The sequence below is a fragment of the Phytophthora parasitica genome (genome assembly GCF_000247585.1).
Source record: "Phytophthora parasitica INRA-310 unplaced genomic scaffold supercont2.28, whole genome shotgun sequence".
Taxonomy (NCBI): Eukaryota; Oomycota; class Peronosporomycetes; order Peronosporales; family Peronosporaceae; genus Phytophthora; species Phytophthora nicotianae.
The window spans coordinates 274,950-290,842 of record NW_008649014.1 but is presented as its reverse complement, the minus strand read 5'-3'; the positions used below and the strand labels follow the sequence as shown (position 1 = coordinate 290,842).

General features: G+C 53.4%; 6 protein-coding genes across 7 annotated transcripts; 4 read left to right on the top strand and 2 right to left on the bottom strand.

Moving 5' to 3' along the window:
- The first annotated feature begins 173 nt into the window (after window positions 1–173).
- PPTG_12236 (hypothetical protein) lies at window positions 174–758 on the top strand. The gene is made up of 2 exons (XM_008907950.1): window positions 174–618; window positions 681–758. Exons 1-2 carry the CDS (start codon window positions 192–194, stop codon window positions 710–712), a joined length of 459 nt encoding a protein of 152 aa, XP_008906198.1. The 5' UTR covers window positions 174–191; the 3' UTR covers window positions 713–758.
- Window positions 759–814: 56 nt separating this feature from the next.
- On the top strand, window positions 815–2,402 carry PPTG_12235. 2 transcript variants are annotated; one of them, XM_008907948.1, is made up of 2 exons: window positions 815–1,484; window positions 1,556–2,402. In XM_008907948.1, the coding sequence occupies exons 1-2, from the start codon at window positions 887–889 to the stop codon at window positions 2,248–2,250; spliced, it is 1,293 nt and encodes a 430-aa protein (XP_008906196.1). In that variant the 5' UTR covers window positions 815–886; the 3' UTR covers window positions 2,251–2,402. The 2 variants fall into 2 exon arrangements, with proteins under 2 accessions (XP_008906196.1, XP_008906197.1); XM_008907949.1 differs by having other exon boundaries at window positions 815–2,402.
- PPTG_12234 (hypothetical protein) lies at window positions 2,260–4,451 on the bottom strand. Its single transcript, XM_008907947.1, has one exon. It carries the CDS (start codon window positions 4,363–4,365, stop codon window positions 2,380–2,382), a length of 1,986 nt encoding a protein of 661 aa, XP_008906195.1. The 5' UTR covers window positions 4,366–4,451; the 3' UTR covers window positions 2,260–2,379.
- Window positions 4,452–4,576: 125 nt separating this feature from the next.
- On the top strand, window positions 4,577–7,617 carry PPTG_12233 (hypothetical protein). The gene has a single exon (XM_008907946.1). The coding sequence runs from the start codon at window positions 4,625–4,627 to the stop codon at window positions 7,373–7,375; it is 2,751 nt and encodes a 916-aa protein (XP_008906194.1). The 5' UTR covers window positions 4,577–4,624; the 3' UTR covers window positions 7,376–7,617.
- Window positions 7,618–7,847: 230 nt separating this feature from the next.
- PPTG_12232 (hypothetical protein) lies at window positions 7,848–13,798 on the top strand (the record flags this gene model as incomplete). Its single annotated transcript, XM_008907945.1, has 1 exon — window positions 7,848–13,798. One exon carries the CDS (start codon window positions 7,848–7,850, stop codon window positions 13,692–13,694), a length of 5,847 nt encoding a protein of 1,948 aa, XP_008906193.1. The 3' UTR covers window positions 13,695–13,798.
- On the bottom strand, window positions 12,995–15,233 carry PPTG_12231 (diaminopimelate decarboxylase). Its single transcript, XM_008907944.1, has 2 exons — window positions 13,983–15,233; window positions 12,995–13,909 (listed from the first exon to the last, which is right to left on the bottom strand). Exons 1-2 carry the CDS (start codon window positions 15,188–15,190, stop codon window positions 13,849–13,851), a joined length of 1,269 nt encoding a protein of 422 aa, XP_008906192.1. The 5' UTR covers window positions 15,191–15,233; the 3' UTR covers window positions 12,995–13,848.
- Window positions 15,234–15,893: the final 660 nt, after the last annotated feature.

Below are 15,893 nucleotides of genomic sequence, written 5' to 3'. Positions count from 1 at the left end.
TGTAATCGCTGATGCACCGTCGTCGACCACGAGTCTCAGAGCTGGATCGGGTCACTTCCCATCAATCAGTCCCTTGTTCCCAGAAGCCAACTGTCACTTCACCACAATTTTTTCGATCTAAATTAGCAATGCGATGCTGCTCACAGACTCATTTAAACTTTCCACTTTGTAATTACCTCTTAGGCGCGCCCATGACACCTCTCTCTGCTCGACAGCGCCATGCTGCCCAGTTCGAGCGCCTGGACGGTCGCTTCTTTCGAGTTGGTGGCCCAAATCTTGAACCGGAAGGAGCCGGTCGTCATAGCGATGACGAGAGCGACGACGACACAAATTTCGTCGTACGAGGGGGGCTCAGACAATCGACAGAGGCTGCAGACGATTCTTTCGCTGTGCGGCAGCTTTGGGCCAAACGCCAAATTAACAGCGTCGTCTTCTACCTTATGCAGTGGGAGGGCCACGAGGACTTGACGTGGGAGCCCACACATAACTTACCGTTAGATCTTATGGCTGGGTTCGAGGCGAGCCACAAGGACTCCGTGTGGGACTATCAGTCCACTCGCGGCAGGCGTCGCCAGCTGAGAGCAGAGCGCCCCACACGCCGATCGACGCGAGTTCGCGGTAAGACTGTGCTTTGTTTTTAGGTTAGTCACAAACCCAGCTAATTATTGTTTACTGAGCAGCTCGCAGCTCCCTTCGCCGGCAGCTCGGCTAACATCTGCGCTAGTTTAGATATTCAATATTCATTGAATAAGCTCCCCTCCAAACACTATCTTTTACAACTTGTAATATATTCTGCAAATTCCAATTTTTATGGCTTTGGGTGGATGGGTTGCCCCAAAAACCCTTTATTCCAAAAAGCAAAACCTCTTGTTTTCCATCCCTGATAATGGAGCGCAGGGTTATCGTATTCGCGGCGGCAACACGGGCGTGCGTGACGCTATTGGCGCTGGCAACATCCGCCATCGTGACACCCTACGACACTTCTTCGCACCTACAGGCGGGCGATTCCTCCTTTGCGGCGCTGAGCAACTGGGACGGCGTCTACTTCTCGCACATTGCACTGTCTGGCTACGATTTCGAGCATTTTCACGCTTTCTTCCCTTTATACCCGTTGCTGGCGCGATGGTTCGCTCGTCTATTGCCGCTGGAGACTTCGGCGGCCGTGATAATCAGCGGCTGGCTTATCAGCAATGTGAGTTTCGTGCTGGCGGCACTGTTTCTCTATCGCCTGGGCTGTGTCGTACTGCGGGACGAGGTCGTCGCTCGACGAGCGGCCTACCTCTTCTGCGTAGCGCCGTCCAGCATCTTCATGTCGGCTGTCTACTCAGAGAGTCTTATGTGTCTGCTGAGCTTTAGCGGCATGTACTTCCTGGCCAGGCATGCGCAGGCTGTGAAGACGCGTCGATCCTTCCGGGACCTTGTGCTCTGCGCTCTGCTCTTCGGTGCTGCCTCAGCGACGCGATCTAATGGCATTTTGCTATCATGTACGTTCAGCTACTGTGTGGAGACATGGGATTATGCGCCACTAAAGTGCCTCGTGTGATTTTTGTGATAGTGTTTATTGCGTGGCATCGCGTGACAGTTTCGCCACCGCCGAGAGAGGTTTTCCGGTTCCTCGGCTTCTGGATACGCACTGCTGCTCTCGGTGTCCTTGCAATTGGACCGCAGCTCGTGTATTTCGTCACTTCAATGCTGCCATACTGTCCGTCACTAGTACGGCGTTTCGGTTGGGAAGTGTCCGGGACAGGTGAAGTGGAGGACCGTAGCTGGTGTTTCGATGCAGTGCCCAACTTGACGGCCATGTACACGTTTGTTCAGAGCGAGTACTGGAACGTGGGGCTTTTCCGTTACTACGAGTTGAAGCAACTACCAAACTTTATCCTTGCTGCACCGATTCTTGTGCTGAGCTTACATGCACTCCATGGATACTTTCGGGGTAACGTCGTACCAGGGAAATCCATCGTGACGCAAGGACACGGTTGGCGAGGCACTGCACTCACCCCGTATTATGTGCATTGGCTGTTCATGGTGATCAACGCGCTGCTCGTCGCACATATTCAAGTGACTACGAGATTGTTGTGCGCGTGTCCTCCACTGTTTTGGCACCCAGCCTCGCTAATGTGTGACTCCACAGTAAAGAGGAAGTCGTCCACAGTTTTGACACGCTACGGCCGGCTTGTTGTGGGCTACTTCCTGCTCTTTACGGTGCTCGGAAGTGTCCTCTTCCCTTCATTTTACCCGTGGACATAACAAATAACTTCTTGGAAATCAAAAACGCAAATGAATAACTACGTGTTTCGTAGCGTAATAACCATCCCATCCTCCGCTACATCCAAATACTCCCGTTCTCACTGTCGGTCGTTCAAAACGTGGATATGTTTACCGCAGCGAGGGCTTCCTAATTTTGAGCTTCTTCGCTAGCCGATCCCTCGCTGAGCTAGCCTTACGCTTCCGGCCAACTTGACCATGACTGTTCTGGCTGCTGTTGCTGTGGCCACTGCCTCCTGACGGCGGGGTGAGAGGAAGCGGAGGGCGTACGTCCATTGATCGTGACGAGGGAGCATCCGCTCGGGCAGAAGCAGGAGAATAGCCACGAAGCATGAGCCCTTTACCTCTTGGGGACGGCGTCACAGTAGTTGGTGGTGCAGCATGTTGGTCCTTATCGCTCGGTTCTGCCTTGCTCGAAGACGAAGGACTATTACCCATTGATCGGCCACGCTTGCGATGTGAAGGGCTACCAGACGTAGATGAATGTTCTCGTTCCCTCTCGCTTCTTCGCTTCACGCGGCTGTGATTGCGATCACGTGTAGATCCAACCGAAGGTGGTGGGGGAGTTGAAGGGGGCGGAGGAGGAGTGGGCGGAGGAGAAACTGCCGGAACAGGAGGAGGCGAAGGTGATGAAGCTAGAGGAGCTTTCCTCTCCATCTTGGGCGATTCCTTCGGTTCACGACGCCTGCTCCTGTGGGAACGGGTCGGCGTTGTTACCGTATCTATCGAGCGAGCAGCAGAGCGAACGTCCACCGCAACCGACGGAGACGGATCGCTGCTTTTCCGCTGGCTTCGCGACTGCTCCGTGTGGCTTCGCTTTCGTTGTCTATCACGACGTCCACTGCTCTTCGATGCAGAATTGCGCCGGCGAGCTTTCTTCACACATCTGGGACACCTGTAGTCATCCGCTGGCTCCTCTGTCATCGGGATGCCCACGCACATTGTATGTTGCCATGTTTCACAGCTTTCGCACTCAACCATACGTTGGCCATCATCGTGGTTGGGTCGACGGCGAATTTCACACACGCAGTCAAACATCCAGCCACAACGAAAGCACAGGAATTTCTCCTGAGCCACAGCCTCTGGCTGCTTGTCTGCACATTTCGCATGCACCCAGTGAGAGCAGCTATCGCACTGGATCATGGACGTTCCGTCGTCATAGTTTTTCTCCTTGAGTCCGCACGAACAGTCCACCATCCACTCATCCTCCGCAGTGTCGGCAGTGCCGGTGATGCCGTTCGTGCGATTCGACCCGTTGGACATACCGTCACTCTGTCGTCGTTTGGACTGCGACGATTTTTTCTTCTTCTTGGATCGTAGAGCTTGCTGTCGCTCTTGAAGTCGTTGTTTGGCCTCTTCTATCACCTCCTTCTTGAGTTTCTCGTTCAGTTGCAATTCTTTCTGTGCAGCTCGCTGTCGGAAAGCAATCAGCGTGTCCACTGGGGCAGAGGGTAGCTGTGGGTACGAGTTCTCTAGGTCCGAGCTTCCATCGCTCTCACTCAAATCCTCATCGGTTGGGTCAATTAAATCGAGAGCCTTGTCCTTTTCGTCATCTGTGTCGATCATAACCCCGTCGTCCTCCTCTTGATCACTCTCATCTGCTGAACTGTCACTGCTAGAGTCACTGCTATGTCCATCGTCATCCTCGTTGTCTTTCTTCTTCTGTTCATCTCCTCCGTTGCCACCTCCACCGTTCGTAGGTGGTGGTGGAGCCTCCTCTTCACTGTCGCTGGGGCTATTGGAACCGTCACTTGAATCCGAGCTGGAACTTCCACTACTGGCACTGCTGCTATCGTCACTGCTGCTACTGGAAGAGGAGGGACACGGACTACTGGATGGCCGCTCCTGACGGTCGCTGTCACCCCCTCTGAGCTCCACTGTTGCATTTTGTCGATTGCATTCTGCATTTTCTAGTCTCTTAACCTCTAACGGCGGCGTGTTGAACTCCCTCAAAGTTGTCAAGTGTGATCCCAACCCCGTGAGGAACCGGCCGACCCACTCACCGGCTGGAGCTTTGGAGCGCGCCGCCAGTACGCGGATCTCAGAGCCCAGGGACGCGTCTCCGCCCCGGAACAGCATCAGAGGCACACTCAGCATCTTGCGAGTGCCAGCAGATGCGGCCACGCGTGACAAGCTCTTCCTGGGGCTCTCCGAACACTTGAGTATGCTATGCGATAGGCAACACTGGAACTGACTCTCATAGTTGATAGTATGGATAGATAGAGGTTTGTAACGTGCTGAAATGATCACACCAATATTGTTATTTCTACAACTTCACTAGTTTCAATCATTTTGTTATGCGAAAGAGCGGTGTGCAGCACACCAGCCAGTGAGCGGATACCGACGCAAGACAGCGATGGCAGGTCAATGGACGCTGCTTCGGCGCTCTGCGCTGCTGCTGGAGCGCGGAGCAAGTTCTTCTGCAGGACTAACACTGGGTCTACGACACCTCAGTACTCCGTCGGCGCCCAAGCCCCGTTCGCGTGGTCATTTTAAGGGCAAACGCCAGCCGCAGGAGCCTGCAGCCAAGACCGAGCCCAAACAGCACACCAGCAATAACAACAACAGCAACAAACAGCGACCAAAAAGACGCCGTTCGAAGAAGGCAGTGGAAAAGGAGCCTCCCGTTTTCACTAACAAGTTCCAGAACCTGCTGAGCTTCGCCTTCGAGGACGTAGCCAACGAGCAGCCTGCCACCGAGACCAAGAAGACCAACGAGCCGTCTTCCTTGAACTTGCTGGATGGTATTGGAGCTGCACCGAAGGAGGATGACAGTCCTGAGCTCACACTGGCACAGCTGGGGCTTGACGGTTTTGAAGACGACGACACGTTCGCAAAGCGACAGCCTAAACACCCGCGCCAGAAGCCAAAAAAGACCAAACTCTTCTCGGGCAACAATGACCCATCCACGGTACTAGCGGCGCTGGGTATCCCGTCCGATGGAGAGAGCGACCGCGTTGAAGCTCCGCCGTCCAGTCGCAAGGCCATGAAGATGAACACGAAGCGCAAGAAAGGCACGCGCAACCTGCTCAAGAACTTCCAGTTCGAGAACAGCATCTTCGACTCGGGCGCGGATCTGTTCGGAGACATTGATTGGGAGGACCGCAGTGACTTGGAAGACCGTGAACGTCGTCGTTCCCAGAGATTGCAACGCAAGGAAGCCAAGCGCAAACCCAAGCAGGAGCTGCCCGCGCAGGAGGTGGAGATTCCAACGTCTCTGACGGTCAAGGAGCTGGCAGAGCGCATGAGCGTCAAGACGCGTGTGGTTTTCCGTGCGCTCAAGGATCTGGGTGAGAACGGACTTGGCGAAGAGTCCGTGCTGACAAATGACATTGCTGAGCTCGTGGTGGACTCGCAGAACATGATCCCGGTGTTGCTTCCTCCGGACTTTGTCGATCTGGAGCTGACGACCCCGCCTGAGGACTGCTCGGGGTTCCCTGTGCGACCGCCCATCGTGTCTGTGATGGGCCACGTTGACCACGGAAAGACCACATTGCTAGACGCTCTCCGCAAGTCCAAGGTCGCCGCCACTGAGGCAGGAGGTATCACACAACGCATCGGTGCCTTTTCAGTGGACATGGGCAAGAAGTTCGGCTCCCAAGCGAAGGTGACCTTCATTGACACGCCTGGGCACGCAGCGTTCAGCAACATGCGGTCTCGCGGCTCAGAGCTCACTGATCTACTCGTCCTGGTGGTAGCAGCCGATGATGGTGTACGCCCGCAGACAGTTGAAGTGGCGCGTCTGGCAGTCAAGAACAATGTGCCGCTGGTGGTGGCAGTCACGAAGATGGACATGCACGAACATGACAAGAATGAAGTGACCAACCGACTGGGCTCCGAGCTGATGAATCAAGGGATTGTAGTGGAGAGTATGGGCGGAGACACTCCCATGGTCTGTGTGTCTGGTAAGACCGGCGAGGGCCTCGACCAGTTGAAGGAGACCATTGCTCTTCATGCTGAAATGCTGGACCTTCGTGCTGATAATAAGGCGGCGGGTGAAGCTATCGTGCTGGAAGCCAATGTGGCACGTGGCGTCGGTACTCAGGTGGACGCGATTGTCAAGTGGGGTACTCTCAAGCAGGGTTCGTTTGTTGTGTGCGGATTGGAATACGGAAAGGTACGTGCTCTGGTCGACCAGGCTGGAAAGCGTGTCAAGCAAATGGCGCCTGGGCACCCCGTGCGAGTGATCGGATTGAAGGGACTGCCAGAAGGTGGCGTGGCGTTGCTGTCTGTGCCGACTGAGGAACGTGCCAAGGAGGTTGTGGCAGCACGTCAGGCCATGATTGATTGGGATCAAATGGCAAAGGCCGAAGACGAAGAAGCACAGAATCAGGATGATGACAGTGGTTCCCCGCGCCGTCGCCGTCGCTTTGCTGGCGCTCGTCGTAAATGGGAACAAGTGGAACTGCGACGACGAGAGGCTGTCGAAGAGGCGAAGCGCATTGCAGCACTGAAGCCTGGAGACGAGGGTTACATCGCCAATGTGGTTCCTATCATCGTGAAGACGGACTCTGTGGGTGTCATTTCTGCCATCGATGAACTAATTGCAACCCTGCCGAGCGATGAGGCAGCGATCAAGTGTATCATGTCTGCAGTGGGGCCTGTAACATCGTCTGATCTCGTAATGGCTGAAGCTACGGGCGCTACGATCTACACGTTCAATATTAAGCACCCGGCTTCTATTGACCAAGAAGCACTGCAGAAGCAAGTGGCTCTGCGTCAGCACCGCATCGTATACAGTCTACTGGATGACATTAAGGAGTTACTGCAGGACAACCTCAAGGGGGTGGTGGTGCACGAGGTGATTGGCTCAGCTGAAGTGATCCAGTCGATCCCGATTTCAACGTCAGGGACCCGTACTACCAACATCGCTGGCTGCAAGGTGACTTCGGGATCGCTCAACATGCAGGCCAAGTACCGTCTAGTACGTGATGGAGAGATTATCATCGAGAACGTGGATATGGCGTCCATGCGTCACTTCCAGCAGAAGGTGTCAGAGGTTAACAAGGGACAGGAATGCGGACTTCAGCTCGCCGGTACGGACGAGTTCCAGCCTGGTGACATTCTCGAGGCATATACCACCAAGGTGGTGAAGCCCGAGATTTAGATTTGCTCGAGGCTTGTCACCCTCGTAAAGAACATAGTGTAGATGACTTGGTAGACTGGCACAGCAGGAGTAACCATAAAGCACCTTATCACGATGAAATCTGGTTGCGGCATGAACAGTTACCCAAGTACGAGAAGTGGAGTGGCAATCTTCCTGTGCTGAATGTTTACGAGCTAAAAGGGTCCAGCTCACCATGTTGTGCAGTACGAGATCGCTGTTTCATTCTCCTCCTTTGTAGCGTGTCCTATTCGAGGCCTACTAGGCTTCAGCATTTCGCTCAAAATAGTCAACTACTCATCAAAAGTGACCGAAGTAAGCGTTCGCGCATGGGAAATTGATAATCCATGACTAGAAACCGATTCAGGAAACTCCGACAGCTATTCATGCCGTTCTTGATAGCGCTCATTTGCGCTTTTGACCCCGACTTCCTGCACCGACAGTTCGGACACTATAATACTTCTTGGTCATCAGTATGGCGGACGTGAAACCAGGAGGGGCGAGTCGCCCTCGCCCCGGAAGCCGGAACTTCCTGACGACACAGCAGACTTTGCTGTCAAAGAGCTGGTTGTTGAAAAAGCGTCACTGGGTGGCTATGCTGCTAGAGATTTTCCTGCCTGTGATCTTTATCCTTCTCATCACGGCTCTCAAGGCACTTTCGGACGACGTACAAGTTCCTGCCGGTTGGAGTAGTACTGCTTCGGAGAAGTCCTTCTCGCTTATGCAGAACGGATATCTCGTTCAAGAACCGACACTCAACGGGCTCATGGCGTATCTGGGGCTACGTACTGCAGCTGAACTGCACAACACAACTGGAGTATCAACTGACGACCAGCAGGCCTGTGCCTTCAGTGTGGGCTACGGTGGGTTCGTCAGCACGGACACTACTTCAGCATTTTCTGTACTTGAATCGTGCCGAAACTACGTGACGCCGTACAAATTAGCCATAGCTCCCGATACCGACTTCACGCGCAAATATTTCTTCGAGGCTGTCAAAACGTGGTACCCTCGCGTGGTTGTCGATGCCGCCGCTGACGTGGCATTGCCGAGTCTTGAAGACAGTGTAGTTTTCTTCGACTCTGAAGATTCTTTAGAGTCTTACATCGGAAAAGTTGGCTACGGCAAGTCCTTCGAGACACCGATCATTTATGCTGCGTTGGTGTTCGATGAATACCCAGAAGATGAGGATATCGGCACGTACCAGTCGATTGAGTACTCGGTGCGCATGAACTCAACGTTGGGGAGGGGAGGTTCATCTGGTGCTGTCCCTCGTACTCTTGGAGATCCGGCGTTTGAAGCTCCGTTCCAGCGCACCATTGAGCAGACTTACTACACCTCCTACGCGTCGCAGGGTTTCATGACGTTGCAGACGCTCGTCGCTCGCTTCGTTAACTGCATGCCTGCATGGGACACGAAGACGAAGAGCACCACCGGTATTTGCACGCAGAAACTATCCATAGCAGTGAATAGCACAGAGAACGATGCTCGACTCTTTCATGCTGTGGACGGCGATGTGCTGTTGAACGCTGGGTTGTCCGCTGCGTTTGGCTCTACAGGTACGACGTGGCAAACTCTGCTATCAACGGCTGCCAAAGAGCAGCTTCTTGTTCCCTTGCGCCAGGCTCCACAGCCTTATTTTGCAACAACTGTGGCTCCTTTTCCGATTGACAGCTTCCTCTCGGCCCCGTTTTACGACCAAGTTAGCTCAGTCTTCCCACTTGTGTTCGTGTTGGCGTACCTGTATGCTATCTCGCGTGTGCTCGTAGTGCTTATCCAGGAGAAAGAGACTCGCTCACGGGAATACCTCAAGATCCTCGGCATGTCCGAGAGTGCGATCATCCTGGCCTGGTACATCACATACTTGATCATCTTCGTCCTGAGTGCCATCGCACAAGCGATCGCAAGCAGCGCTGGACTCTTCCCGAATAGCGATCCAGTGCTGATCTTCATCTTCTTCCTGCTCTTCTCGCTCAGTGTACTCTCCTTTGGCTTTTTCATGAGTACGCTCTTCTCCCGTTCGCGTACAGGTTCTTTCGCTGGAATGGTGCTCTTCTTCTTCATGTACTTTGTGTCGAGTGGGTTCTCATCGACATCGTCAATTGGTTCCAAGACTGGAGCTTGTTTGCTTCCACCTGTGGCGTTGGCTTTCGGAGTTCAGACACTGGCTACAGCAGAGTCGACGGGTGTTGGTATGAGCTTCGCATCGTCCAGTACAGTTGTCAACAATTTCAAGTTCGGGTCTGCAATTGGGATGCTCTTCTTCGACATTTTCCTTTACACGATTGTTGGGCTGTATCTCGAGCGGGTGATTCCGCGTGAGTACGGCACTGTCGAGAAATGGTACTTCCCGTTTCAGCCCAGCTATTGGATGAACGCTGTACGCTCGAGGAGTAGCAAGAGCAAGGTCAATGACGTAGCAAATAATGTTGTCAACGGTAGCCATGCCATACTGGACATCCAGAATCCCAACATGGAGGAAGCCAGCGAGGATTTACTCCACCAAGAGCGCTCGGGTGAGGCTCTTGTGATCCGAGATATCAAGAAGGAGTTCCCCGTACCGGGAGGAGTCAAATACGCTGTTCGTGGCGTAAGTCTTGCCATGTACAAGGACCAGATCACGTGCTTGCTGGGTCACAATGGTGCTGGTAAAACCACGCTCATTTCGATGCTCACGGGTATGATCGCGCCTTCGTCGGGAGATGCATCATTCCGTGGACTGTCACTCATGCACGACATGGGAGAAATTCGTCAATCCTTGGGGCTCTGTTTCCAGCACGACGTGCTTTACGGTGAACTCACAGTCGAGGAACACTTGCTTTTCTATGGACGAGTGAAGGGCTATCGCGGTGCTGCACTCCGAGAAGAGGTGAATACCAAGATCACCGAAGTGGGGCTTACTGAAAAGCGCCACGTGTTTGCTGGTTCTCTCTCGGGCGGCATGAAGCGAAAGTTGTCGGTTGCCATTTGTTTGCTGGGCGACAGCTCACTGGTGTTTCTGGACGAGCCCACGAGTGGTATGGACCCTTACAGTCGACGCAGCACCTGGGAGATCCTGCTTAACAACCGTGCCAACCGTGTGATGGTGCTCACAACGCACTTCATGGACGAAGCTGACATTCTGGGAGATCGAATTGCCATTATGGCAGAAGGACAGCTTCGGTGCTGTGGGTCTTCCCTCTTCCTGAAGAATCGCTACGGTGCCGGATACAACTTCACGTTGGTCAAGAGTAGTGATCCCGCTGCACCTTGCAAGGAAGCGTTACTGCAGTCACTGATCACAGCTCGGGTGCCTGCAGCCAAGGTACTCAGCAATGTCGGTGCTGAAATCGCGTTCCAGCTTCCACTGGATAGTACTGCTTCCTTTCCACAGCTTTTTGAGGAACTGGACGAGAGAATGCGTGACATCGGCGTGCTGTCGTACGGCATTTCAGTCACGACACTCGAGGAGGTGTTCATCAAAGTGGCCGAAGCCAGCGACGAAGCCAACCAGCACACGCTTAACAAAAACGGCGCCAGTGCCAACGCCGCTGATGGTGCTTTGCCACCAGGTGGTCCATCCATCGCAAACTTAACTGGCATCACCATGTTTCTCGTACACTTGTCGGCGCTGTTGCTCAAGCGTTTCCGGATCGCAAAGCGTGATCGCCGCGTTATTATCTTCAGCGCTTTGTTACCCGTGACACTGCTTGCTGCCGGATTTATCATCTTGAAGACCAGCGCACTCACGCGATCCGATGTAAAACTTGCGCTTAGTACCGAAGACTTCGAGACTAAATTGCCCAGTGTACCATACTTTTGCGAAGCTGACGGTTCTCAGTGGTGCTCCAAGACTTTGGCTTCGCTCTTTACCGGTGGCGAAGCCTCCCCCTTCACAAGTACCGACATTTCTTCTCCTCCATACACAAAATGGCCGACTTCGGTGTTCAATGTGAGCTACGCAGAAGCAGATCTCGCAAGTTCAAGCAATCCTCATAGCAACGAGTATTGTCTGCGTATAAGCGACAAGATTTATCAGCGCGCCTTTGGAAAGACCGACGATGAAATGACCAAGGTCACGCAAACTCCCGTGAAGGGCCAATACGGTGGCTATCTTGTCCATGCCTCTGGAACTGAGCAAATGTTTGGTTATCACCTCTTCGTGAACACGACCGCAGCGCATGGAGCTGTCATCTTCAAGGCCTTGATGGACCAAGCTCTATATCGCTTCATGGCAGGAGGAGATACTGACGTGACGCTCAAGGCAAACACGTACCCTCTGCCCATGACAGCAGCTACACAAGCGCTCTTTGGGTCGTTCCTGGCATTTACAGCGTGCATCTTCATCGTCATCGCCTTCGCTTTCTTCCCAGCTTCCATTGTCGGGTTCCTCGTGAAAGAAAAACAGTCCGAACACAACTCCAAGCACCAACAGCTTGTTTCAGGTGTGAGTCTACCAGCGTTTTGGCTGGCTAATTATCTCTGGGACTTGTTCACGTACATTGTCCCGTTCATCGCAGCGATTGTGCTCATCCAGATCTTTGACATCGCAGCTTTTACTGGCAATGACTGCGTGAGCTGCACGGGCGAGACATTCTCTGCTATTGTGCTGCTCTTCATCCTCTTTGGACTTGCCATTTGCCCATTCACGTACTGCCTCTCGTATTTCTTCAAGGAACACGCATCTGCTCAAACGTACACCATCATGACCAACTTCCTGTTGGGTGTGGTGTTGATGGTGGTCTCCTTTATCTTGGACGTTGTGAGTGACAGCAGCAGCGACGCGAACAAAGTGCTCAAGTTTTTTTGGCGCCTCAGTCCGCTCTTCAATCTGGGGAGTGCACTGCTCAACCAGTGCCTCAGTGAGATTGGGGCTGCGTTCGGACGGACCTCGGAGCCGATTAGTCCTTTCAAGATGGATGTCATGGGGTGGGAGCTGCTGTACTTGGCTCTGGACTCGATCATCTTCTTCACCATTGCCGTCGGTATCGACTTCTTGCTCAGCTTCCCCAAGATCAAAGCCGCTATCTTCAAAGACCCCGTTCTAAAAGATGCACCGTATGAAGAGGACGAAGATGTGGCCCGTGAGGCTGAACGTGTACGAAATGGTGGGGCCGACGGCGACGCTGTGAAGCTACTAGGGATCCGTAAAGTGTACAAGGGCAATAAAGTGGCCGTGCGCAATTTGTCGTTTGGTCTTCCCAAGGGCGAATGCTTCGGCTATCTGGGTATTAACGGCGCTGGAAAGACCACCACAATGAAGATGATGACTGGTGATATTCTCCCGACGTCGGGCAGCGGGACACTTGGTGGCTTCGACATCCTGAGCGAGCAACTGGAGGTACGTCGTCTGATCGGCTACTGCCCGCAGTTCGACGCTCTCTTTGAGCTGATGACAGTGCGAGAGCACCTTGAGTTGTTTGCTCGCATTAAGGGCGTGGCGAGAGCGGATCTGAACAACGTGGTGAAGTCCCTCATGCACCAAATGAACTTGGACGACTTCGAGAACAAGCTGGCTGGCACGTTGAGTGGCGGCAACAAGCGCAAGCTCTCCGTCGCTATCGCCCTGATCGGATCGCCTCCCATTATCTTCTTGGACGAGCCCTCGACAGGCATGGATCCGGTCTCTCGTCGCTTCATGTGGAACGTCATCGCTGCCATTTCCACACAACGGAAGGAATCGACGATCATCCTCACCACGCACAGCATGGAAGAGTGCGAGGCGCTGTGTACTCGTGTTGGTATCATGGTGGGTGGTCGACTGCGTTGTCTTGGCAGTGTGCAGCACTTGAAACATCGCTTCGGTGATGGCCTCATGCTCGAATTGAAGCTTAAAGGGACACCGACACACGACATTGCAGCCCGCGTAGCGTCCGTATTCGGCGGTAGTGCTCCGACGACGACATTCCCTCGAGAAGAGCTGCGGGCCAAATGTGAGGCGCTTGGTGATGCATCCTGGGCAGATAAGGTTGTGATGAACCATGCCACCGGGTATGCATTGGCCGCGGCGCTGGAGCGCGATGGAACGTTGCGACTGGGCATGCTTTGCGCGTGGTGGGCTGCTGAGGAGCGATTCCTGTCGCTGGATGAATTCTTGCGCGAAAGCTTTGCTGTTAACGCCAACACTGGTGTGAAGCTTCTTGAACGGCAGAATGATCTGTGTCGCTATAAGCTCACGGGTCAAGTCCCGCGGCTGGCGAGCGTGTTCCGATGCGTTGAAGGCAGCAAGCAGCAGCTAGGAATCCGCGAGTACGCTGTCTCGCAGACCACACTTGAGCAGATCTTCAACAACTTCGCCGGCCAGCAGAGCGAGGAGAAGGGCGTGGCACGTGGTATCGGCGGCTAGACACGTCAAACATAACCAATTCATACTCATCAATTGATTCTTCTCTAAAAGAAATTATTGACGCGCGTTCAAAATAATCGATTATCTTGAGGAGGAGCTTGGAAACGAAATGCGTCCTGGTGCTCGTCTATCGCCAACGTTCTTGTCTAGGTATTTACAGGTCCGCAGGGATCACGCAGTTGCCGTACAGAGCCTCGTAAGTCTCGCGTTCGCGACTGTAACATTATGCACAAGCGAATAAATTGTAAGCGAATATAGCAATAACATCCCCACAACGAAGATACGTACATGAGCGAGTCACTGCCGTCGGCACGCAGGAGAACCTCAGGTGCACGGAGCTTGCCATTGTACTGGAATCCCATCGAGTGCGAGTGAGCACCAGTGTCGTGGATGACAAACAGGTCGCCCACCTGCGCCTTGGGCAGCGAACGGTCTTTGGCGAACCAGTCGTTGTTCTCGCACAGAGTACCCACAACGTGTGAAGGAGAAACCTCCTCGTTCGCGCGAGCCGGGATGGAAATGTGGTGAAAAGCGCCATACATTCCAGGTCTCATCAGATGAGCCATACAAGCATCAACACCGTAGTAGCGACCGTACGTCTCCTTGATGGCCTCGCAGCGCGTGACCAACCAACCGAACGGGCCAGTCATAAAGCGGCCGTTCTCCATGCACAATCGAGGCAACGTCGTGAGTCCGTGCTCCTTCATAGCTTCGTCGAAAACCTCGCGCAGCATCTTAGCAATAGCCTCAACGTTCACGGGCTCCTGGTCCTCACGGTACGGGATACCGAGACCTCCACCGATGTTCATGAACTCGAACTCGATGCCGAGCTCCTTCTTGAGCTGCACGATGGTGTTGAAGAGCACCGTGACAGTCTCGCGCCAGTAATCCTGGTTCATGACGCACGACCCGGTCATCATGTGGATGCCGAAACGCTTGGCACCAGCCTGCTGCGCCTTACGGTAGGCATCAACGATCTGAAAGGGAGGCACACCGAACTTGGCATCGGGACCACCCAGCACGTTGGATTTGGTCTCCGAGTCGGTGCGACCGAGGCCTGGGTTGAGGCGGAAGCTCATGAGTTCGGGGCACTTGCCACGCACAGCCACAAGGCTGTCGACGAGCGACACATCGTCCAGGTTCATGATGACACCCTGGTCAAAGGCCGTGGCAAGGTCCTTCTGCGCAGTGAAGTTGGACGTGAAGATGACCTGGTCGCCCGGAACACCCAGCTCCTTCACAATGTGAAGCTCGGCCGAGGAGCTGCAGTCCATGCCGCAGCCCTCCTGGTGCAGCAGCTTGAGGATAGCCGGGTTAGGCAGCGCCTTGACAGCGTAGAACTGCTGAAAGTCCGGGAAGTGCGCGCGGAAAGCGGATAGCAAGCGACGAGCGTTGTCGCGGATCAGCTGCTCATCGTAGAGCTGCAGCGGGGTGCCGTAGGTCTCAGCAAGCGCGTCCAGGCGCTGCAGTGCGGACGTGGGGAGCGGCAACGGCATGGTCTTGGGTCGGAAGAGAGTTGAGGTGTGAGTTGTCCACGCATTTGCCACTTTGACACCTAGCCAATCAGAATGTAGCAAACAGCTCTTCCAATCAGAGCAAGGGATGAGCTTAGAAATGTTTCTAAAATCCAATTATTGTAAAACCGTCGGATAATTTTTTTAACTTGTTGTCAACTAAAAATATACAAATAAAAATATATTTTTCCTTGGACAACAATTTGTGTGACTTGTTTATTTTTTTTTTTGTCGACGGATTTCGTGCAATCTGATTGGCTCGGATGGCATTCAGACGAAAAAACCCCATCCAAATTTTGATGGGTTTTTTTCGTCTGAATGCCATCCTGACCAATCAGCATGCGTCACGACGAGGTTTTGGAACTAAGTTGAATGCCAACCAAGCATATGTTATTACGACCCAAAATTGGTCTCTTTTGAGTTGGTTTCGAAATAAACCATCAGTTGGATAACATTGAGACGATAAAACCCATTCAAAATTTTAATGGGTTTTTTTCGTCTGAACGCCATCCTACGGCAAGTTGACATTTTCATCGAAAGTTCTAACAAGTTCGTTGAGTATGGCTGGAAGCCAGCCAGGATGTTTTTCAGTGTGATCTGTCGTCAACATGTACGGCTGCGAATGGCCATTCGCAGCCGTACACAGAGAAGTACATGCAAGGAAAAAAAATGCTTGAAAGCGGCA